The sequence below is a fragment of the Vulpes vulpes genome, chromosome 13 (genome assembly GCF_048418805.1).
Source record: "Vulpes vulpes isolate BD-2025 chromosome 13, VulVul3, whole genome shotgun sequence".
Taxonomy (NCBI): domain Eukaryota; kingdom Metazoa; phylum Chordata; class Mammalia; order Carnivora; family Canidae; genus Vulpes; species Vulpes vulpes.
In genome coordinates this window covers 106,240,208-106,264,972 of record NC_132792.1, presented here as the reverse complement: position 1 = coordinate 106,264,972, position 24,765 = coordinate 106,240,208, and the positions used below count along the sequence as shown (strand labels likewise).

General features: G+C 35.2%; 1 protein-coding gene across 2 annotated transcripts in view; it reads left to right on the top strand.

Moving 5' to 3' along the window:
- RPRD1A (regulation of nuclear pre-mRNA domain containing 1A) overlaps positions 1–24,765 on the top strand; it is an 82,073-nt gene that overhangs the window by 44,177 nt on the left and 13,131 nt on the right. The window contains exons 5-7 of one of the 2 annotated variants that reach the window (XM_025996982.2): positions 67–193; positions 303–478; positions 1,753–3,970. In XM_025996982.2, the coding sequence (XP_025852767.2) occupies positions 67–193; positions 303–478; positions 1,753–1,872 (423 nt within the window). In that variant the 3' untranslated portion in view covers positions 1,873–3,970. Of the gene's footprint in view, positions 1–66; positions 194–302; positions 479–1,752; positions 3,971–24,765 lie in introns of those variants that run through there. The other variant, XM_025996980.2, reaches the window with a different exon arrangement.

Sequence of the window (24,765 nt, the reverse complement as noted above, 5' to 3'; positions counted from 1 at the left end):
ATTATAAGTCTTTTCTATTTGTTTAAGCTTCATTTATTATGGTTCTAAAGTTGTGTAACTTTTTAGACTCTAGATCTTGTTAGAGCATTACAAGATCTAGAGAATGCAGCTTCAGGTGATGCAGCAGTTCATCAAAGAATAGCGTCTTTACCTGTTGAAGTCCAAGAAGTATCCCTACTAGATAAGATAACAGGTAAGAAAAGAAAATATGATCTGGAACTTTTTTGGAAGTCAGGGTGAGGGAACGGCATATGGCATTGTTTTTGTTGTGTAATAATGTTATTATTCTGTGCTTTTCTTAGATAAAGAATCTGGAGAAAGGCTTTCTAAAATGGTAGAGGATGCTTGTATGTTGCTGGCAGATTACAATGGCAGATTGGCGGCTGAAATAGATGATAGGAAGCAACTCACTCGAATGTTAGCAGATTTTCTTCGTTGTCAAAAGGAAGCCCTTGCAGAGAAAGAGCATAAATTGGAAGTGCGTAACCTTTTCCTTCTTTAGTGCTTATTTGTTTAATTTATTTTTTGGTAGGAATTTCAAAATACTATGTTCCCACACATTTTGCACTTTTTTGGACATAGACCTTTTTAGACAATGGCGCAGGTAAGCTACTCCTTGCAAGAATGGGCTTCTTTCTGCTTGAAGCAAATCAGCCTAATTAAACTTAGAAATTTGGTGTTATGAAAATTGCTTGCTTTATAAAACTACTCATGTGAAATTCCAGTAATATTAATTCATCCAAAAAGTTTAAACTCTATTGTCAAGAACGGAACTAATGGGAAAATAGTAGTATAAAGTCTGGTGTCAGCTACAGGAAATTATGGTTGGATTTATTGAATTCCTGTTCTGAGTACACGTATGTACTTTTAGGTATACAATTAAGAAAAAAAGTTTTTTGGCATTGAACTTATGGGATGCTATTCCCCCTCTCTCTGTCCCTGAACAGTTCATCAGTTCTGTTCAAGAAGTTAGTCTTCAAGTTAGTCTTTTGTTCCATCCCTGATTCTGATGCTTAACATATTCCCACACCTCACTTCTGGCTCACACCCACCCTTAGGGAGAAGAAAGTCATCACTCCTTTAAGTTAAGTGGTGATTGATAACTGTTGATGAATCTGGAGGTGCAGGGGTGAAAAAGAGAAACATTTTCCGATTTCCTTTGAGCAGAGTAGTAGTTGTCAGGGGTGGATGAGCCAGAATCTTTTTTGACTAGTTTTTGTTTAAAATTGTTTATTGCTATAGCAATTTTTATTCCATATGTATATGTACGAGAATTTCTCATTTGTCTGGATCCCTTTGTTAAACCGTTTTCTATAAATTTGTAGGTATGATACTGCCTCTATTTAGAGTTGCTTTTATTCGTGTTTAGTTCTTGTTTTAGTAGTCTCTGCCAAAGAGGATCATCATTTCTATCTGTGAGACCAGCTTTTTGATCAAGAGCTCTCCCACCCCAAATTCTCAGCTTTTAATTTAACATTACCCCTTTTCAATATAGAGCATAGTTGTTGGCACCATACCCTGCATTTAGAAAAGTATCGCCATTGTACATAGAAAGGAGAAGGTAAAAAATTTTAAGACGATAACATATGTTATTTAACTTGGCCAGTTTTTGATCTTGTGATGCAACTTCAGTCTTAAACATACTGTTACTTGTTTTATTGTTAGCAGAGTTAAGGGTAAGTAATGTTATGCAATTTTTGTCCTCAGTCTTTTGGTATGGTTTCTTTAACTTCTATTGAGCTTCTGTTGCAGGTATTGGACATGGGCGTATCTTCTAACGATGTCATCATCATTAGCATATTCTTCCTGCTAAAAATAAATATCAAACTCCAAAGCCTGTATTGTCTCCTGTTTTTGAGAACTGAAGACTGAAACTGTTTTGCTTGATTATTTAATCACTGGTTACAAAAAATAGAATTTATGTTTGAAATGTAATTAAGTGTAGAAATAGATCAGATGTCACCCTCCACTTCTTCTTTTCCCACTTCTTTCAGCTAGATGGTTATAGGTGATGAGGCTGATGATAATAATAGCAATAACATTTACCATGTGTCAGGTACTATTGAAAGCACTTCACATCTCTCAACTCATTTAATCCTATATAGTAGGAAGAATGATCCCCATTTTACAGGTAAAGAAACGGAGGCCCAGGAAAATTAAGTAACTTGCCTAAGGTCACAAAGAGGTAGTGAGTTGTTAAGAACCCAGGAACTCTTTCTCCAAAAGGCACATTTGCTTCCAGGTTTTACATAAAGAGATTTAAGATCACAGCAAAAGCTAAAAAATCTCTCTTCAGCTCTTTCTGTTTCCTCCCTCCTCAGATGTAATCACTGTCTTAAAGTGTTCTAGGCACTTTTTTGTTTTTCAGTGTCACTGGATATTATATTAAAAAGAGACCACCTAAATTATACCGAACATTAGTTTACAAGTAATAAAAATTTAGGTTTCCAATAAATTAGGAAGTCATTCCACAGAACTCTTTGTTATCATTTAGAACTAAGTGATTCCTTTGTCAGATTATGGAAATGATTTGAGGTAGACATTTTTGTATTGAGTAGATGGCATCATTTTGAAGTTGAGACTGAAAGATCAAGATTTATATTTACCATATAAGCTTTTTCAGTTATCTGCATCTTTGAATACCAACTGTCATTGACCAGGTATTGATGAGTCCTTTTTTTGGTTTTCTTTTTTTTTTTTTTCTTTAAATTGAACATAAATGTAAAGTATCCATTCAGGAATTGTCTATTTCATATATTTTTTAAAGAGGTTGCTGTTAAAGCATTTGTAATGAATGAAAACATGAAGTGGTTTTTTTTTTAATTTTGCAAATTATGAATCATTATTTTTGGAACTTGTGACAAACATAGCTGGTTATTAGGCAGATAACTTAAAATATTTGACAATCTAATGTTTACAAAATGACATGTCACAGATTGCTATAGAAATCCTATTTCACCATTCAGAAGTTGAAATTATTTAATAAACTCTTGTTCACTTAGTTTATTTTTGGAAGGCATTCATGGATAGGGTACTTAAAATGGCATTTTAATTTAGTTTGATATTTTTGGAGAGGGGAAAATACAGAGATCAGCAATTCTTTCATATTTAATAAGAATTTCTTTGATGCTCGATTTTGGATACTTTTTTCATGATACAGCTGGTATAAGGAAATATACTTTTATAAAATCCGTTTTTATGTCACTGATCTGTTTTAAATTGCTAGGATTCCATGGAAAATTGATTGTCTAGTCTATGAAATAGATTTACATAGAAGATTGGAAATCACAATTTATGGCTCTTAAATTATAGTTCAAAGTTCTGTAAGTCAGGATGGGAAAACTGTCAGAGAGGACTGTGTTTATCTTTTGCAGTCTTACATCAGTATATTCAAATTTAGCTTATTTTAAAATTGAGGGCAGAGTATTCATTGTATGAATGTTGTTTGTTTAGTTTATTTAAGTCTGTCCCTCTTCTCATGGTGTCAGATTGCAACCACTAAGTTGCTTTTATTAGTTTTGTACATTATAGGTAGCGCTGCAGAGAACATCCCAGTGATGCAGACTCATACAGTTTTGCAAGTATATATGCAGGATTGATTGTCAGAATCAGAATAGAATATCTGGGTCCAAGCGAATGTATGTTTAAGTGTTGACAGGGTATTCAAGTCCACCAAAAGGTTCTGCCTTTTTATTTTTTTAATTTTAATTAAATTTGTATTTTTTTTGTTCTTTCTTTATGAGTATAATTGATGCATAGTGTTACATTAGGTTCAAGTATAGATGTTCTATCTTTTAAAACACCATGCAATATGAGTTCATCTTTTCCTTTACCCTTTCCTTTAGCCCACACTGAATATCATTGATCTTTAAAATTTTTGCATATCTGTTAGTTTAAAAATTATTTTTTTATTCACTCAGATTGGTCATCTTTTAAAAATACTAGCAAAACTTAATAAAAATAAATAAAATACTTATTAGCCTTTTTTGTTGCCAATTCCCTATTTCCTTTGACTACTTTTCTATTTGGTTCTAAGTTTGTGTGTTAATGTTTGTCTTGTCTTTTATATATTCTGGGTTATAGTTAAGATAGTATTCTCAATTCATAAGTATAAACATACTATGCTCTTTTCCTGGAGATTTTTTTCTAGTAATTTTTTTCATTAGGATTTTTTAATTTATGGTATGACCTAGGGATCTAATTGAAAGTGATAGTAAGTAAATGTCCCTTGTCATGTATCAATTAATGATCAATCAGTTATTGACTGTCTTTTATTATGTTGTGAAATGCTATTTTTGGTTATACTTAATTCCTATATATGTATATATGAGAATGTAGTCCCTTTTTTATTCTGCTGGCCCATTTATCTTTTACTCACCTTTAATTATGCAGTAGAATTTTATTTGTATAATTTTTGGTATCGTTTGTGTCTACAATTTTAAATAATTATTTATGTGAGTTTTTACTTTCTTCCACTTATTTTATACATATTTGCTTTCATACTAAATATTTCAAATGGCACTTTCCTAAATAGAGATTTCTTAATTTAATGGCCTTCTCCATTTCTGAATGCATGGTTTTACTTTTGTTGTCCCTCCCCTCTATCTGCTAGACCATATTTTCCAGGATTTTCAAAAGTTTACTTTCATAAGACTTTCTTTTCCAGAAAGTTCAGTTTTCATTATTTAAATGCTTAAGATAAATTTTGTTTTGTCTGGGACATTTAATGATTAGATGTTTCTTTTTTTTTTTGATTAGATGTTTCTAATGTCTCCTCTTACTATAGGAAAGAAGAATATTTTAAATAGCACTGAAAGTACAAATTTAAAAACCTTACTGAAGATGTTACCTGCATGTAGCTTTTTGATGGTTATTTATCAAGTTTCATATATTATTAAGGGTATAGTAGTAAGAATATGGAGAACTGCTAATGTATGCTTTCATCTGTAGTTCACTTATTTCTTACATTTTACTTTTTTTCGTTGAAATCATACTGATTTAAATTTAGAAATTTGATAAGATGGAGCTATATGAACTTTTTTATTTTTAGATTTTATTTATTTACTTATGAGAGATACACAGAGAGAGAGGGGAGCAGAGGCATAAGCAGAGGGAGAAACAGGCTCCACACAGAGAGCCTGATGTGAGTCGATCCCAGGACTCCAGAATCACGCCCTGGGCCAAAGGCAGATGCTCAACCCCGGAGCCACCCAGGCGTCCCTATGAATTTTTTTAAAAAGCAGACATACTAATTACTCAATGGTTTCTTATATTATTTTTTGAGATCTAAATATTAAGTGTAAAATTTTTGTGATTATTTTTCAAGAACCATAATCTTTATTTATTTTTTTAATTTATTTTATTTTTTTTTTTAATTTTTATTTATTTATGATAGTCACAGAGAGAGAGAGAGAGAGGCAGAGACATAGGCAGAGGGAGAAGCAGGCTCCATGCACCGGGAGCCTGATGTGGGATTCGATCCCGGGTCTCCAGGATCGCGCCCTGGGCCAAAGACAAGCGCCAAACCGCTGCGCCACCCAGGGATCCCTATTTTTTTTTTTTAATTTATGATAGTCACAGAGAGATAGAGAGAGAGGCAGAGTCACAGGCAGAGGGAGAAGCAGGCTCCATGCACCGGGAGCCCGATGTGGGATTCGATCCCTGGTCTCCAGGATCGCGCCCTGGGCCAAAGGCAGGCGCCAAACCGCTGCGCCACCCAGGGATCCCAAGAACCATAATCTTAATCACTTTTTTTGATTATGCAAGTAATCTATTTTCATCATAGGAAAAAAGCTTCTTGAGCAAAAGACTTATTAGCCCTGTGTTTTGGCACCTTGTATTTTGCATACTGTTGTTTTCATATAATATATGTGCAACTTCTATGCCACTGTTTTCCTTTTTAATGAACAGCTGTATTGTAAGTTAACAGCTACATGTTCTTTGACAGTGTAAGTGTTTCAGTTGCTTGGATATTACTATAAACAGTATTGGAGTGAACATCTCTTGTAGTATATTCTTGATTCCTGTATATCTTTTTTTATGATAAATTCCTAAAGGTGAAATTGCTGATTCATTTTAAGGACTTGATACATGTTATCAATCTAACTTTTCAGTAAGGTTATACTAGATCATTGTCTTTGATGGTCTTCTCTTTGGGTCAGTCATTTTCTCTAGAAAAAAATGCATCCTGTTTGCTGGGTAGATAACATAGGGCATCTGTTTTCAGAACGGTGCCTTTTATCTGATTTGGATTTTCAAATGCAGATCTTCGGCTTGGTTTCTCCTATCTTTTGCTCTGTGGGATAAGAGTTGTAACAGACTGATGTAGGGATTTTCAGGTGATCTTTATTGTCAATCTTAAGACTTACTATTGTATTTCAAGGAGCTTGGTACTTCAAAGTCCTGAGCCTCTCCAAAGTTCCTCAGGATGAATTATATCACTTTCGATCATTATTTCTTGTTCCAGTTTTTTCCATCTTTCACAAGTGTCTTGACAGCTGTGTACTTCGATTCCCTCTTCTCCATTCCTTTGGGTTTCCACCTTTATAAATTGTTTTACTATTTTAGTGCCATTTGGGGAGTGAGTGGAGATAAATACGAGCTCAATTTATTATAAAAATGGAAGCCCATTATGTCTTGTTAAATAGAACTAGTATATGTGTTTTGTAACTTCTGTGAAACTACCCTTGTCTAAGGGGTTGGTCCAACATTGCCTAGATTGTTAACAACTGATCTTCCTGTTTTTTCTCTTAAAGCCAATGCAACTGCAGCCTGGTTTATCTTTGAAGAAGTCAGATCTCATCATACCCTTGTTTAAAACTCTACAGTGCTTCCCATTACACTTTTAGATCTTACTTGAAACTCCGTATATGGACTATGAGATCCCTAGTCATGAGTCTCCATTTAGCTTTATCTTGGGACTATCTAAGCAGCATCCATTTTACTCTAAAAGCTTGTACAGGTGAAACATTTCTCACATAAGGGTTTCTGCTTCGCTAACAAGGTAGCTGGAATGCTCTCTCCACTAGATCTTTACTTAGCTGGTGCCTTTTTAAATTTAGATTTATGTTCCTGTGTCATCTCTTCAAGTCCTTCAAGTATTCCTTTCATTTGGTTCCACCTACCCCTTCTGCCCTCTTCCTACCTATTATGTTACACTGTCATTTTCTTTTTTCTTTTTTTTAAAGATTTTATTTATTCATGAGAGAGAGAGGCAGAGACACAGGCAGAGGGAGAAGCAAGCTCCATGCAGGGAGCCCTATGTGGGACTCCATCCCAGGTCTCCAGGATCATGCCCTGGGCTGAAGGCGGCGCTAAACCGGCTGAGCCACCCAAGCCACCCCACTGTCATTTTCTTTTTGGCTTTTTATTTTTTATTTTTCCTTCACGGTACATATCATTATTTGAAAATTTAAAACTTTGTATATGTATTTAGCTATCATCTGTACCTGCCATTAAAATGTGAGCTCCATGAGAGGAAGAACTTTGTTTTGTTTATTGCCATATCCTAAGCTCTTGGAGTAGTGCTTTTCTCCTGATAGGCATTAAGTTTTTTTGTTGAATGAGTAAATGATTCAAATGATGAATGAGTGAATACCAGTACAAATGTAATTTGCAAGAAGTATATAAATATTTATATTTTAAATGGTGATTTATTTTGTAGTTAAATCAAAAATTATTTTACCCGTTTGCCCTGTTTTTCCTTCAGTAGAATAACATGTTAACAATATGTTAGAAAGTATAAATAACAAGTGAACAGCACTCTGCAGTGAAGAAACACAAGAGTCACAGTGCTACCTGGTGGAAGAACTGAAGCCACAAATGAAATCAGAATCTTTAAAGCCAGTGTTCTTTATTTTTACAAAGAAAGGAATTTAAACAGTAACTGCCTTTTCCTTGCTCGCTCATTCAAATAGAGCTGATAATAGTAATACCCTTCTAGAGGGGCTTTGTGATTAAAGAATTTACGGGCACAAAGCAATTAGCACCCTGCCTGAAGCAAAGTAAGTGCTCAGTAACTGTTAACTTCTACTATTTTTACTGTAGCATTTGAGAATTAATAGAAGTGAGGTGAGATTGAAAAGTAGATTCCAAATTGAACTGATTGTTAGAACAATGCCGAGGATGGAGAAGAATGGTAGCATTGGCAATGTTTGCAAGCCTGGGAGAAATTTGCAATAAGGAGACCAGGCAGGGTTTAACAAGAAAGCTTTATAGTATGGGTATTGAAGGCCTGAACCATAGTTGGTGATAGCAGTGAGAAAATAAAGGGAGAATAGGTATAGGGAACAGTTGAATCATAAGAATTTGTAAATTGGATCTGAGGGTAGAGAGGTAGAAGGAATCCATGATAAAGAAATTTTGAAAACCTTGGAGCAAATGATTCTGGCATTGGCTAAAAGAATATTAAAATAGGGAACTATCTTGTAGTTTTGGTGGGAAGGATGATTTTGGTTTTAGGTAGGTCAAATTTAAACTTTTTTTTGTTTGTGCAGTGAAGTCTCTTTATTTTTTCCAGCTTTATTGAGATACCTGACATATAATGAGTGAACTATTTCAAAATTCCTTTTTTTTTTTTTTTTGCTTTCTTAAAATATTGACCAGTTGCCACCAAAGTTTTTCTAATTGTAAAAGTAATAAGTGTTTTGCATAGTTTAGAAACCATAAGAACACAGATAGCACCTCTAATCTCATTACCTCTTAAATATTGACAAGATCTGGAAGATGGAATCATATAGTGCATGCTATTTTACATATTTTTTACTCATTTACAGGAACATTTTCTTAATACTCTGATCTAAAATGAAATATTTCTTTTATTTAGCAGTTTTTTTCCAGTTTCTTGCTATTGAAAAACATTGTTTTGAATTACCTTTTAGCTAAATCTTTGCTTATTTATGGTAATTTTTTCATAAATTCCTAGATGTAGGGGGGAAAATAAAGCAGCGAGATCAAGTGATTTTCATGCTCAATCTGCTACAATTTAGGAAAACAAAATGATATCCTATCTGGTGACAAGAGGAGGTGAAAGTGGAGATGTCTCAATTGCATTTTGTTGATGTAAATTCATATGACACAATCTGTGTGAAGATAGTGATAATAAGTATCAGAACCCCTTATTTTACATAATGATTTTTTTCTGCTCTTTTCCTTTTACCAAGTCATCTAAATTGCATAATGCCCTAAAAGTAGCTAGTTAGGGGTACCTGGGTGGCCCAGTTAGTTAAGCCATTGCCTTCAGCTGAGGTCATCATCCCATGGTCCTGGAATCAACTCTGCCTCAGGATCCCTGCTCTGTGGGGAGTCTGCTCTCTCTGCCCCTCCCCCTTTCTGTGGGTGCACATGCATGTGTGCACTCTCTCAAAATCTTTAAAAAATACAAGTAGCTAATTTGTAGAGGAAATTCTGGGAGCCATTAAAATGATGTATAGTTTTTGCTTTCATATTTTAAAATATTGTAAAATACACATTACATAAAATTGACCATCTTAAGCATTTTTAAGTGTACACTTCAGTAATGTTAAAAACATTATCATTGCTGTGCAGCCTATCTTCAGAACTCTTTCATCTTGCAAATTGAAACTCTACCCATTAACCAATTCCCCCATTCCCCACTGTCCCCAACCCTGACACCCACCGTTCTTTCTGTCTCTGAATTTGACTAGGAACCTAATTTAAGTGGAATCATACACTGTCTTTTTGTTACTGACTTACTTCACTCATCATAATGTCCTCTGGGTTTATTAGTGTTGTAGCATGTGCAGAATTTCCTTTTTAAGGCTGAATAATATTCCATGGTATGTATATACCATATTTTGTTTTCTCATGCATCTGTTGATGGACACTTGGGTTGTTTCCACTTTTTGGCTGTTGTGAATAATGCTGCTACGAACATGGCTTCTTAGCAAATATCTCTTTAGAGTCCTTGCTTTCAAGTCTTGGGTTTATACCCAAAAGTGGAATTGTTGGATCACATGGCATTTCTGTTTTCAATATTTTGAGAAACTGCTTGTACCATAGCATATCACTGATAACAGCTGCACCATTTTTTATTCTTACAGCAATGCACGGAGTTTTTTCTTCACTTCTTTAACAACACTTGTTATTTCTTTTTGTTGATGGTAGCCATCCTAATGGATTTGCTTTATTATCTTGAAGAAATGTGTATTCGTATACTTAATTCATTTTTAATTGGGCTGTTTTGTTTTTTTGTTGCAATAAAGGGATGACATATATAGACTAAGGTTGAAGAAATTTGTTCCTGGGAGAAAAAGTTTGAAGATATGAATCTACCAGTGCTGGATTGTCCTAGATGTTATTCTAGAATATTTCTCAAAAGATAGCCTCTGCTTGAATGTTTCTGATGTAAAAGGGTACACACTGTTTTGAGAGCAGTCTTTTCCATTTTCTGGAAAAGTGCTAGCAACATATGTACTTCTTTAAAATTTTCACAAACATATTTGATCAAATATATACATATATTTATGTGTTTGTATATGTGTCCACACATACTTCTGCATTGGAGAAAATGGAAAATACTAAAAATCCAGAATGGAAGATAAAAACCAGAATCTACTGTTGATATTGAAAATGCATGATTCGAGATAATAGCCCCTTAGTTTTCCCCTCTCTTCCTTTCCTTCTTCTAGTCCAATTTTGTTTATAGGCTTTTTTTCTTTTATTCATGTATAAAGAATATTTTTATTTTTTATTGTTTCATACTATTTTTCATGTATTTGTCATTAAAAATTTTACACGAATAGCTATTTCAGTCAACTGTCAAACAGGTATAAAAATCATGAAGAGTGACAAAAATAGTGCAAGTCCTTGCATGTCTGAGAATGACTTTCCTTTTTACTCACCCATGAATGACTGGTTGGCTGAATATAGAGTTATTGAGTCATTCTTCTCTTTTTCTCTTTTGCCCAGTTACTATATTTTTCCTTTCTCTTGCACATTTAACGCTCGCTTTGCCTAACACACATGTAGGATATTAGTCTTTTGTTAATTTTGCTTGATATTTGGGGCAGCCCGGGTGGCTCAGTGGTTTAGTTCTGCCTTCAGCCCAGGGCCTGATCCTGGAGACCCAGGATTGAGTCCCATATCAGGCTCCCTGCATGGAGCCTGCTTCTCTCTCTGCCTGTGTCTCTGTCTGTGTCTCTGCCTCTCTCTCTCTCTCCCTCTCCCTCTCTCTCTCTCTCTCTCTCTCTCTTTCTCTCATGAATAAACTCTTAAAAATTTTTTTTGCTTGATATTTAATGTTCCCTTTAATTGCAAAGATCTAAGTTGCCTTTTTTTTTGATTCTTCAGTTTTTCCGTAGATTCCTGTTATATTGAATCTTCTGAATCTTCATATTTATCTTTCCTCATTTTTCCTCACTTCTATAATTTTCCTTTAATATTTTCCTTGAGTTTTTGTTGTTGCTGTTTTTGTTGTATTCATCCTTATAGCATGCTTGTCTGATAGGAGTTGAGATTGTTTTCCCACATTTTTATGGGATTCATAAAATGGATTTTATCCGTCGAAAAGGATTTATTATAACTTTACTGGGACAATTCACAGATTCTACAATTCTGGGGCAAGTCAGAAGGAAATCAAAGGAGATGGTAGTGCCAGAGTTTTGTGAGTTTGTCAAGTCAGCCCAGACCTGACTAGAACTTTGCCTCTTTTTGCCAGCACAGCAGCCACACCATCCAGTACCAGTTTGGTTATTGTGGTGCCTAGATCTTCGTGTTGTTGAGACTCCCAATAGGTGTGGGTTGTCTTGTTAAAGTGACCCACACGAAAATCAGTATTGTAAATGTCCATAACTACTAGAATAGTCATGCCTCCAAGAGTTTGATACAGTCTTACTGAGAATGTTTGGACCTGTTTAATGTAAATGTAAAATACTGTTTAATTAGGTGCTAATTTTTTACAAACTTTAATGTGGGATTTTTGTTGTTGGTTATCATTTTACTTACTGCAATGAGTGCTTAACGCATTTGCTCTGCCTGCTTTTAGATTACTTTTCCTAATCCATGAGTTGAGGAATTATGTAAGTAAATATTTAAAAGTGTATGTCTGATGAAAGTAATGGGCTCCGAGAAAGGATCTAAGGATCATTTCAGTAAACAGTATAACTATAGTAAGATCTGTAATGTGTCTTTATGTTTTTTATTTTTTTAATAAAGAATATTTAAGGTCCAGTAAATAAAATTTTTACTTTAGCATAAATACTTTTATGGCATTTATTTCTGCTGTTTATAAGCTTTACTCCTTAGGCTCTGAAGTGTGTATGTGTGTTTGTTTTTTATGGAGTGTACAAATTTTGAACAATGGAGTGTTGGCATTTTTTTATCATGTTAATATTGGGACTACTTCAGACCTCTTTTTTTTTTAACACCAGCCATTCTGTGAGTTGTTCATCAGATTCTTACAAACTTAACTTTTAAAATATGTTTATCTTTATTATCTTATTGAGTCAATATTTCAGCCCTTAGAATTTCTTGAAAACTTGACTTTTCTCATTTCTTATTTTGGCTTTCTTTGCTTGCTTTCTTTTCAGATTTCTTAAGGATATATTCTGAGTTCTAGATAAAATGCTTTTATGTGTTGAAGAGATAAGGCCAGAACAGGTCTGTGGTTAGAAACTTTCCTTAGTTGACTTTGGTCTTAGATTAGTGAACAGTTCGAGAAGCACATTAGCTTTGTGAAGGATGAAGAGTGAGAACTCTAGAACTGGATTATCTGAGTTTAAATTCTGGCTTTACCACTTAACTAGCTCAGTGGCATTAGGCAAAACATTTGATCTCTTTGTACATTAGTTTCCTTGTTTGTAAACTAGGAATAATAATTATATCTGCTTTATATGGTTATTATGAGATTTACATGAATTGAGTACTTAAACCTGCCCAGTGTATAGTAACTAACTACTTCAGAAGTTCTAGCCCGAGATAAGAAAACTTGGAGGTTTTCTAGATAGCTTATATCTATCTTCTATGGTCTTCTAAAAAAATGAAGTGTTTATATTGCTAGTTACATTATTAGCATCTCAAGGATTGTGCCTAGATTCCTAAATTCTTTTTAAACAATGTGTTTAATAATTTTTTGAGATTCTGACTTACCTGTATCAGACCTACTTGTCTGTTTCTTCTGGAATCTGCCTCTTTAAAGTTAAGTATAGTGTTTGCTCATGTTCACCCTTTTAGCTCCTCACGAAAGTAATTGTCTCAGAAATCAAGTTGGTCTAGGGTGTTTTCTGCATTTCACCCCAGTGTTCTGAAGTGTAATTGATTATGTTGAGAGATTTGGATTCAAATAAAGTGTCACATTATTTCCTTGATGATTTAGATTTTAATTCTATTCTGTAGATAAAAGGATAGTTGCTTAGGTAGACAACCCTTGACTTCTATTTTAAGATGTTAGAATACATGTATAAAACTTAGTATAGACTGTCTTTATCATATAACTAATAGATGTATATATAGATACCTTACATATTATGTTACATATCTATTATATAAATACAAAACAAGGTGATATATATATAATAAAAATAGAATAAGTGAGAGCAGAGAAATAAAATGGAAAGCCAGATAAAATGGAGAGGTTGAGATGAAATGGAGAGAGATACAGAACTGCATGCACTATGTCAGTAGATGGACAGTAGCCACTTGTGCTATTTAAGTTAATTAAAATTTATCCACTTTGTTGGGTAGTATAGATACACACCATTTTCACTGTCACAGGAAATTCTGTTCATAATGATTGGTCAAGGTTGCTTAAAAGATATCGATATACAAGAAATGAAGAAGTTATACTTTATATATTACATGACATAGCTCTGCTCTGATAAGAAATGATGGGTGCTTCCCAATGGCAGTATTTTTTTTTTTTTTTAAGATTTTATTTATTTGAGAGAGACACAGTGATAGATCAGGAGCAGAGGGAAAGGGCAGACAGAGAAGTAGGCTCCCCCCTGAGCACAGAGCCCAATGCGGGGCTCAATCCCAGAGCCCTGGAATCATGACCTGAGCCAAAGGCAGGCTTTTAACCACCTGAGCTTGTCCTAGTGAACAGTATTATTAGAAGATAGGTACTGACAGGAATTGAATTGAAGAGAAGAACCACATCCTGGCATTTACTCTCCCTAAAAGTGGGAACATTTATGCAAGTGTTCTACATCCCACATGGAACACCTGGAAGCAGGAGATTGGAACTAGTGTACTCCAGAATGGAAACAATCAGGGAGGTCAAATTCTGATGCGTATCCTTTCTTGGACCAGATTGCAATGGTGAGGAATTGGTATCTGTATGGGAGCTTGCAACAAAGGAAAAGAGCAGTGTCTCTTTTGGCTGGTGAGGCCCAAAAGTGATGAGGATCATCTATATTCAAAAAAACAATCACTATAATCCATGTTGGAATTTGTCCACTTTACTGACAACCCAAGCAGGTTACATAATCTATAGATATGTAAAGATGATAATATCACTGGAACCACCGAGCATTTTCAGAAAGCCAATACATAAGGCAGTAGGTGCAGCGGGAAGAAATTTCTCCTAGGAAATAATGGAAAACGCAGCACGGTGATGTACTGAAAATGCCTAAACACCTGGAGATCACAGCCCACCCCTAATTAGTATCCATCAAAAGATAACAGGGTCCTTGCAGCCATGTTACAGAAAGCTCTGTATTTTTACATGGTGATTGACAAAGGAGTAGTTGGGAATTCTAGGCAAGTTAGGAAACAATATAAGCAATAGCTTTATAGTTAGAATGGCTATAAAATGAGAGCATAAGAGTGAAACAGTGGGATAAGTTAGCTACTTTGTGAGATTGTGAAAAAGTAGACCTGCTGATGAAGTTTGAACTTAATATAGTCAGTGTTCTGTCTTTGCACATAATGCATTCCTAAAAATGAATAAAAATAGATTTTAGGACATTTTAGCAAAAAAATTATGTAATATATAATGTTCTCCCCAGGCAAATTTCTTTCCTTTTTTTTTTTTTTTTTTTAAGATTTTTTATTATTTATTTATGAGAGAGAGGCAGAGACACAGGCAGAGGGAGAAGCAGGCTCCATGCAGGGAGCCTGATGTGGGACTCGATCCGGATCTCCAGGATCAGGCCCTGGGTGGAAGGCAGCACTAAATGGCTAAGCCACCCGGGCTGCCCCCCAGGTAAATTTCTTAAAAATCAATATTTTTTTAAGGTTTTTGGTTTGTTGTTGCTGTTGTTTTGAGTGTAATCAGGGGATAGGGAGGCAGTGGGAGAGTAAGAGAGAATCCTAAGCAGACTATGCTCAGTGCAGAGCCTGACAGGGCTGGATCTCTTGATCCTGTGACCTTGAGATAATGGCTGGAGTTGGATGCTTAACCAACTGAGCTGTCCAGGTACCCCTGCAATTAGGATTTTTAAGTCCCTATGTGTTACTTGAGATGTAAAATTAGTAAGGACATAGATGAATTATTTAAAAGATGCAATTTTAAATAATATTCTCGTGACTAAATAGGAATAACATTTAGTAGGAAGAGCTAATGTTCAAATTGGAAGAAGGATTTAGTTTTTAGTGCCTTGGACTAAACTGCAATGTTGATTTTGACCATAGTCCCATCAACTTTCCTTCAGTCTATAAAGCAAAAGGTGTGCTACAATTTGCTATCTTGTCTTTTCATGTAAAGAAGCAATATCCTTCTCTTTGGATTTGTGAAATTCCTTTTGTGTTTGGACCCCTGGTATTTTTTTTACGCTGAATCCCAATTTAGAATTATAAAATTCTATTTTCATTTTCCTTTAATATGGAACATACAGCCAACCAGCTGAAGTCCAGGGAGTATCTGAGTGTACCTAAATATTGCCACCTGTAGCATGTCTTTTTTAACATTCTTATCACAAATATTAGTACCCACATAAGTTCACAGACTGCTGTACAGAACTGAAATGACTGTAGCATCATGGGGTAGCTTTGACCCGTTTGTTAACTATAGTGTGAAACCTGAATTTGGTGTCAAAGCTGTTCTGAATTATCTGTATATTTTGTATATACATGTGTATGTTAGGCATATTGTTGTATATACGTTTCAAACAATTAATTTTGTGTGAAAGTTGGAGATGCCTTGTAAGTAATGCAGAACTGAAAATTTCACATTACAATTCTAAATGATAATGGTGTAAGAGTTTCCTTTGACAGTAGAACACACGATGAGGCAGGGCAACAAAAGCAGAAGAGGAAAAAAAGATGAAGGACAGAAGGAAAACTGAGACAAAGGAAGATACGACAAACAGTATAGCTTGCTTTATGCCTGCCGGAATCTAGTGTTGTGTTCCCATCCAGTGGCTGGTATCATGCATTTATACCAGGTGGCCCTTTTTTCTCAACTCACTACCTGTCTTAGAAGTTATCATCTGCAGGGAGGAGTGGATCATCTGAATGATCGGTACTAGTGAGTTTGCTTGGGTTGTCAGTTTGGGCTCTGTGTGCTAGATTACATTCTGTCTGCAATCCCTTACTATTTTCCCTTTTTGACTAATCAGTGAGCACCAGTGCCCTTTGTTCAAGCCTTGTAATGCAAAAAAACAAACAAAAAAAAAAAAACACATTCATCAAGAAGCTCTGCTCTTGAAGCCTCTAGTACTTATTTTCATATCCTCTGAATTAATCAACCAATAGTGCGTAAAGGATATGTTTCCATAAATTCTGTGATTGAAAAATTACCATTGTCTTTGTACCTAACCCGAAACCCTACTGGTTGATGTGAGTTGGATGCTTAACCAACTGAGCTGTCCAGGCACCCCTGCAATTAATATTTTTAAGCCCCTATGTGTTACTTGATATGCACTTAAACTTGACTGTAGGAGAGAGAATTTAAAATTGAAAACTTTATCATAAAATAACTCATAGCGTTTACTCTGTGCCAAGGTACTGTTGTAAGTATTGATCCTATTTTTATTTGTAACTCTATGAAGTAGATAACTATTGATAACATGTTTTATGACTAAGAACATCGGAGCCCAGGAATATTAATATATTACAAGGAAATTTGAAAATTCTATTACACTGAATACGTTAAAGCCACTCAGCTCCTGATGACATCTTGATATATTTCCTTTTACCTTTTAAAGATCATAGATTGAAATATCATGGTAAACAGTTATGGAAAGTTTTTTTTGAAAACCAGTTAATAGCCATACCATATGTAGAAATTTACATTCTACTAGGATTATCTTAAATCTTCAGTGCATATAGAGTATGGACTTAAATAATGAACTGAGAACTTAAGAGTCCAGGGTTCTGGAACTTAGTAAGTGAACTTGAAATTGTATAATACCAAGCCTGTTCTTTTCTCATCTTTAAAATGTAGATATCAAATCTAATGATTTATAAGATCTATTCAAGTTCTGAAATTCAGGGCTCTTTTTCCCGTCTTTATCTCATACTTGGGAACTTCTAAGTAGTTTAATTCAACTTATAAAAGTAACATACAGAGCTTAAAACTTTTTCTTGCCTTTTTTTCCCTAGGACACTGTCCCATCATAATACATGTTTAATTATTGAAAATCTGAAAAATAAGGGTGCTTGCCTGGCTCAGTCTGCAGAGCATGTATGTGGCTCTTAATCTCAGGATTGTGAGTTAAAGTCCCACGTTGGGTATGGAGCCTACTTAAATAAATCTGGAAAATACTGGAAAAAATACAAAAACACTCAGGAGTTTACACCAACCACTGAAAGCAATTATTATTAATATTTTGATGTATTTTGTTCCACTCTTGTATTTAAGTGGTTGTATATATTCATTTTCATTTTTTAAAAAGTATGTGCAAGTGATTTTCTAAGCTTAATACTTAATAGCTGCTGGCCACCATTTATTTTTTTATTTCCTTCATTTCAGATAGGATAGAACTTTAAGAAAAAAAAATTAATCCACATTGGGTTAAATAAGTTATACTTGGTGGACCTATTTGAAGAATTAGGTGTGACAAAATTGTGGAGAAATATGTACCATTATGAATATTTAAGTTATTCGTAAATAAAAGTTATTGCCTGTAAGTCCAATTCCTTCATTACACTGTTGTAACTTATTAGGAGAGTCGTATTACGGGTAACTGCCATCTAATTTATCCACTCCTTGAAGTAAGATTTGTTGTTAGAACTTAAATCTTGGTAATTTTAGGGACGCCTGGGTGGCTCAGCAGTTGGGCGCAGCTGCCTTCAGCTCAGGGCATGATCCTGGAGTACCTGGATCAAGTTCTGCATGGGGCTCTGTGCATGGAGCCTGCTTGTGTCTCCCTCTGTCTCTGCCTCTCTCAAAAAAAAAAAAAAAAAAAATCTTGATAATTTTAATATCATTGCATACATTGAATTTAAGTAAAATGTAAGTTTCTTACATAGTTGAGTCAATGAAAAATTTATGGAGAACTGTGCATCATTCATACCATCCGTCTCCTAGAGTTCTGTCAGACTAAACTTCCTAAAGCAAGAATTCTTTGTAAAGCATCTCCTAAATCTTGTCCTGTTTAGATCAGTTTATAGAGAATGTTAATTGCTTCAAAGCAAAGCCTGTTCTTGGAACCTTTCTAAGATCCAGTCATCTGATTCCAATGTGAAGTAATTCTTGGAAGGTTTTAGGATTAATAAATAATACATTTTATTTTATTTTTTTATTTTATTTTTTAACAATACATTTTAAAACATAATTTGCAGGGCACCTGGCTGGCTCAGTGAGTTGAGGATCTGCATTTGGCTAGGGTCATGATCTTGGGGTTTTGGGGTGGAGCCCCACATTAGACTCCCTGCTCAGCGGGAAATCTACTTCTTCAGCCTCTGCCCTACCCCCCCTGCTCATGCTCTCGCTCTCTTGCTCTCTCTCTCAAAATATTTTCTTAAACAATTTACATAACAAAATGCACAGATAATAAGGCAGCTCATTATCTGTAAATTTGCTAAGTTTGGTGACCTACTCAATGCTAGACCTAATATTATGCTGTAGTAATATGTTTTGTATTCTCATTCCTAATGAGATATTAGTTACCATTTGACTTGGAATATAACTAAGTGTGTTTAGGATTTTTTACTTAAAAGTTTATGAGGGATGCCTGGGTGGCTCAGTGGTTGAGTGTCTGCCTTTGGCTCAGGGCATGATCCCGAAGTGCTGGGATTGAGTCCCACATTGGGCTCCCTGCATGGAGCCTGCTTCTCCCTCTCTCTGCCTATGTCTCTGCCTCTCTGTGTCGCTCATGAATAAATAAATAAATTTTTTTAAAAAGTTTATGAAAATCAGAAAGATTATAGAATACCATAAGAACATGAACATTCTTAATAACCTTTTTTTGAGCTGCCAACAGCTTTGAAAAATGCAACGTGCACACAGATTTGCTTACAACTTCAGTTAAATTAGGGCCACCTTTGAGAATAATAATGGTTCACATTTTAATGACCATTGTTCCATAACCAGTGCAAATTGAATGGGGGGATCTGTGGGAATCTTGCATTGGTTTCTCTGCTTAAAAACTTCCAGTCAGTTCCTCTTAAGCTCACTGCATCAGTTTGGTCAGGACCTGGCTTGCATCACTTCACAAGAGGAAGCATTGGTCATGTAGCAGTTAGCATGTTTATGTAGCTGGCATAAACAATGTTAAGCTACATTAAATGTTCAGAATATGGCAAGTACATTGTTTTATTGGTTGCCAGTTCAGTCACAGATGGGTTTCTTTTTTGACTCTGGATTCCACATTAGAAAAAGGAATGAACTACAGTGTATTCAGAGGCAGGGGCTAGGATGCAAAGGAAATAGAAACAATACTTTGGAAGACATTTGAAGGAAATAGGGATATCAGAGACCAGACTTGGGGACAGGCATAACTTATGTGCTATGTGTCTTCACATGCTTTGAAAACTATCAGAAGAGGGGAGGTGGGTTTAGATAAGTGGGTAGAACTAGGACCAATGGATATGTAACAGGTGCCAAGACCATTCTGTTAGCACTGACTAATGTGAAAGAACTACTTAATAAAGTACAGAGTTCCAGCCTCTCCCATCCACATCTACAGCAAACACAGCCCATCTCAGGCCAAATGAAGGTAAAACCTCACAATAAAGATCTACTTACCTCAGTTCCTGTTAGCGAATAATCACGTTCAACTTTTTAAAAAATTACAAGGAATGCCAGAAGTCAAAAAACATCCTGAAGAGACAAAACAGACTCATGTAGGACATGATATTTGGAATTATCAGATGAAAAATGTTACTGGTTAATATGTTAATAACTCTAACGGAAAGTAGATACCATGCTAGAAATAAACACTGACAGTGAAGAGTGCCTTTGATGGTCACCTCAATAGACTGAACAGTTATTAGCTTGATAATAGGTCAATATAAACTTCCAAACTGAAATGCAAAAAGAAAAAATAAGGGGGGGGTAACAACCAACATTGAACATTTAAGAATTGTGGTATAATTTGGAAAGTTGTCACACACGTGCTTAGAACACATGGAGAAAAATTGAAGCAGTACTGACCAGGAGTTTTCAAAATTAATGATTGACATTAACGATCTAGGAAATTCCAAGAAGAAACACTAGGCAGGATCCCCCCAAGAACCTGCAATCTACACTTAAGCATATCTTACTCAAACTGCAGTACACCAAAGAAAACCTTGAGAGAAACTGTAAGGGCAAGAGAGACATAGGATGAGAATTATAGGGGTTTCTTCCAGAAACACTCAAGAAGGGAAGAAGAATGAAAAATGTTAAAAACTGCACCAATCTAGAAGTTTATATCCAGTGAAATTAACTCTTTCAAAGTTAAGGATAAATAGTTTGCTGTTGGGCATAGTGAAGAAGAGTTTGAATGATGAGGACAAGAGAAATGATGGGTCTGTTATTTGTATTGTATATATATAAACTACTAGCCCTGGGAGATGGGTGGGTAGAATGTATTCAGCAAAAACGTATCTCAGTGATTTTGAGGAATGTTATAAGTAAGATTTTGCTCTTGGAGCTTTGCCGTGGACATGAGTATATTAAGGGTTGGAGGAGGGATGTAGCCAAAAAACAAAAATACACAAAACAAAACCAAAAAAAAAAAAAAAAACCACAAACCACAATTTTTGCTCCCAAACAGCCAGAATCTCCGATTTATGGTCTGCCTGTTAAAACCTTGTGTAACAGTGTTCCATGAGATAACCAATTATGGAATTATCTGACCTTTATGACCCTGAGATAGTGTGATTCTTTAGTAACTGGATAATATTTTTACTATGGGAGTGAGGCTGAAAGGTCACACAGAAAATGAAAATAAAGATAGCTTATTTAAGTCTACTTCCTCATTTAAATGAATAAAAAAATTAACTTGATATTTTTACAGCTCATTGACTTAAATTAATTCTCCTGACTTCATTTTTGTTTTGTAAACAGAATTAGTCTATATGCTGTTAACTCCTAGACAACCTCTTCCCCACCAAAATCAAAACTGATGATTATCAGCAGGTTCTGCTTTCTTGGAATATTGGTCATCACTCCTGATTAGACTAGCTCCTCTTCTTGTGTCGTTTCTGCTTGTGTCTTCTCTGTTGTTGCTACTTTTACTAGTATTGGTCCTTTTTGTGTTTAAAAAAATTAGTCTTAAGGCCCATATGCTGTTATTCATGAGAAAAGGACAGCCATCACTACTGGGTATTTCAGAGATATTTTAATGGCAGAATTAGATTACCTAATACAAGTCACAGTTTATTTGTAGAATTTTGTTTTATGGACATGACAATCCTGTCACTGTGGTGATCCTCTATTTGATGTAACTGCAGTTGGATAGCGTATTTCCTCAAAATACCCATCCTATTAATAATTCCAGGATATGAGAGGGCAGTATAATGGTTAAGAATGAGGACTCTGAACCCAGACTGTCTAGGTTTGAGTTCCTTTTTGTTCCTTAATTTGTTGACTTTGGGAGACGTTTCTTAATCAGTGGTTGTTAATTGTGCTTTAGTTTAATTGTAATGCATGGATAATGGTAGTTTCTACCTATGAAGATTAAATGGATCACTTAGAACAGTGGTTGACACTTAGTAATAAGCATGTCAAAAAATCAGTTTGGGTCACAATATGCTAGATTCTATCTAAAAATGTATAAGGCTTATTTATAACAGTATCTACCCTCATTACAAGTGAGCATTGATTTTTCAAAACCCAGTTGATAAGCAGGTAGGCATTGAGTTCCTTGCATTAAAAAATTGTCCCTGAGGAAACTTTTTTCCACTTGTTAACAACTTAGAAAGCTAATGAACCTTTGTAGTAATAGGTTTGTAACTTATTAACCGGTAGGAATTATTTTTTTTAAGATTTTATTTATTTATTCATGATAGACACAGAACACAGGCAGAGGGAGAAGCAGGCCCCATGCAGGGCGCCTGATGTGGGACTCCAGGATCACGCCCTGGGCCGAAGGCAGGCGCTAAACCACTGAGCCACCCAGGGATCCCCTTCAAGGATATTTTTAAAGTTAAATGTGCCTTTAGAAAACACATTTAAGAGAATGAGAGTAAGCCTTCAAAGGATGTTAGAGGTTGTGTTAGGGATTATTTATTTACACTAAAGTATTTGCCACTAAATGATAAAATTTGTGCACACAGTCAAGGGAAAATGGCTCCATCAGAGAGAAGTGGAATGTGAAAAGAAATGAGAAGGAACTTGGTAACTGCGTTTTACATATTTTTTAAAAATTATCAAAAGCAGGATTAGATCCCAAGCTAAGTTTGAGTATTAGTAGAAGACAAATTCAGGCAAACCACTGAATATCTTTATCTGCTTTGCCCTCTTTCTCCTATCTGTCCTACGAAAGAGCCCCAACCCCAGGGTAACCAAAATGAAGTCAATTATAGTGAATCCTGAAAAATGAGAATCCAAGCTAATAGTTACATTGAGAGCAGAAACTTAAGAAAGACATGTATGTTAACATTTTAAGAGAGGGAAAGGACATAATGGAATACACGTTAAAGAACAAAACCACTAGGGGTCTTCCAGAGAATAAAAAAAAGGAACCAAAATTGTGGAGATTGGGTTCTATAATATAAAAATTATGTCTCGATACTATTTTGAGTGAAGATAAGTAACCTTACCTTCAAAATTTATTTGTTCTTTGACTCAAGAATTCACTTACTTTAATTCTCAAATGGGTAAAGACTGGTAAGAATGATAAATTTTAAATAAAACAAGATTTCAGACTAAGGATACATATATTGAGGTATTCAGGGAGAAATTAAGTTGCTTGGATATTGCATTGATATGCCTTCGGAAATACTTTGGAAATAGGGTGTCATGGGAATACTACACCACTGTCTCCATCGTTAAGAAACACTGTTGGAGGAGGGAAAGTCTTAACTATCATTCTCAGATGTACCCGATTTCCTTTGCTGAAAAAGACTCAGCATGTCTTTCTTATTGGGTTTTATCCAGTCCCATCACATTGTTCTACTTGAAAGGGAACCTAAAGATTGATTTTACAAATGAAAAGAGAGAAAGACTTCTCAAAGCCCTGTTTTCAGAACATCCTGAAACCTGGACTATGCTCAAACTTGCATGCTAAGCTACACAGCATGCTCAGTAGAATTAGGATTGGGCTTCCTGGCTTGATGCATTCCTGCTGCTACAGAAGCTCTCAAGAAGTGGATACAGAGAAAGGGGCTGTAAGATAGTAGGCCTGATGCTTGCAGTTGTTGACCATGGTTTTTAATGACCACATGCAGATGCAGTTGAAATTCTCCCAAATCTTTTTTTTTTTAAGTCCCAATCAAGTATGACCCAAGAGTATAATTATTAGTAGCATCTGCAAGAAAAAAAGCAGCCATATAAATACTTAAATTCAGAAATAGTTAAAATGTTTATTTACAGCAATTGGAATTTTAGAAGAACTGTACCTGGGTCAGCCCTAAAATGATTAAGAACTCCAAATCTGGGGACATTTATTTTCTTTGCTCTTAGTGCACAGTGGTTCTGGCACCATCCCAGAATGTTAATGACAAGTTATATAACAATTCATAATTTGAAAACTTGTGCTTTAATTTATTCATCCTTATAGCCCTATAAAATAGGTATCCCTGTTTTATAAAGAAAGCAACTGAGGCTTAGATAATCTTAGGGAGTCCTTGCCTAAAGTCACATAGGTAGTAAATCGAGGCAGTACTTGCACCCAGATCTTCTGACCTCATGCTTAGAAGTATTGACTAGGGACCTGTTCATAGCCAGTGCTCTGCTGGGCACAAAGTATGTTTCCCCCCAATTATGAGTATGAAGACCAGAATAGTAATAGTGTAACAGTATTTAAGTTCAGAAATAACTCTAATAGCAGCAGCTCAGGAAGTTAGTGTGAGACTAAAGTAGAAAGTTTCTGTGACAGTATCTGGTCTCAACGTAGCTCTAAAATGGAGAAGATTAGTCAATATATGCTCAGGTGTAAAAGGCTTTTCTAAAGGTAGTTCAGATTTCAAGCTAGTTCTAAACCCACTCTGAGTGCACACAAGACATCACACCTAATTCATTAATGTTGAAGTACAGAAAGGACAAATATGGGCATTGTTAAAGTGAGGAATATAATGAAGGAGATGTAAAGTGACTCGTAAACAGCTAATAAAAGTGAAGTGTAAAGCATTGGTTCTCAAAGTCCTGCCACAATGCTGCCTGAGAACATTTATTCTAGTAATTGTTTTAGTGAGTGAATGAAATCCAAAGTAGCACAACAAAGCTGTGATTATATGGATGTTTCTTAGAATGAAGCTCTTAAAAAGTGAGGTAGT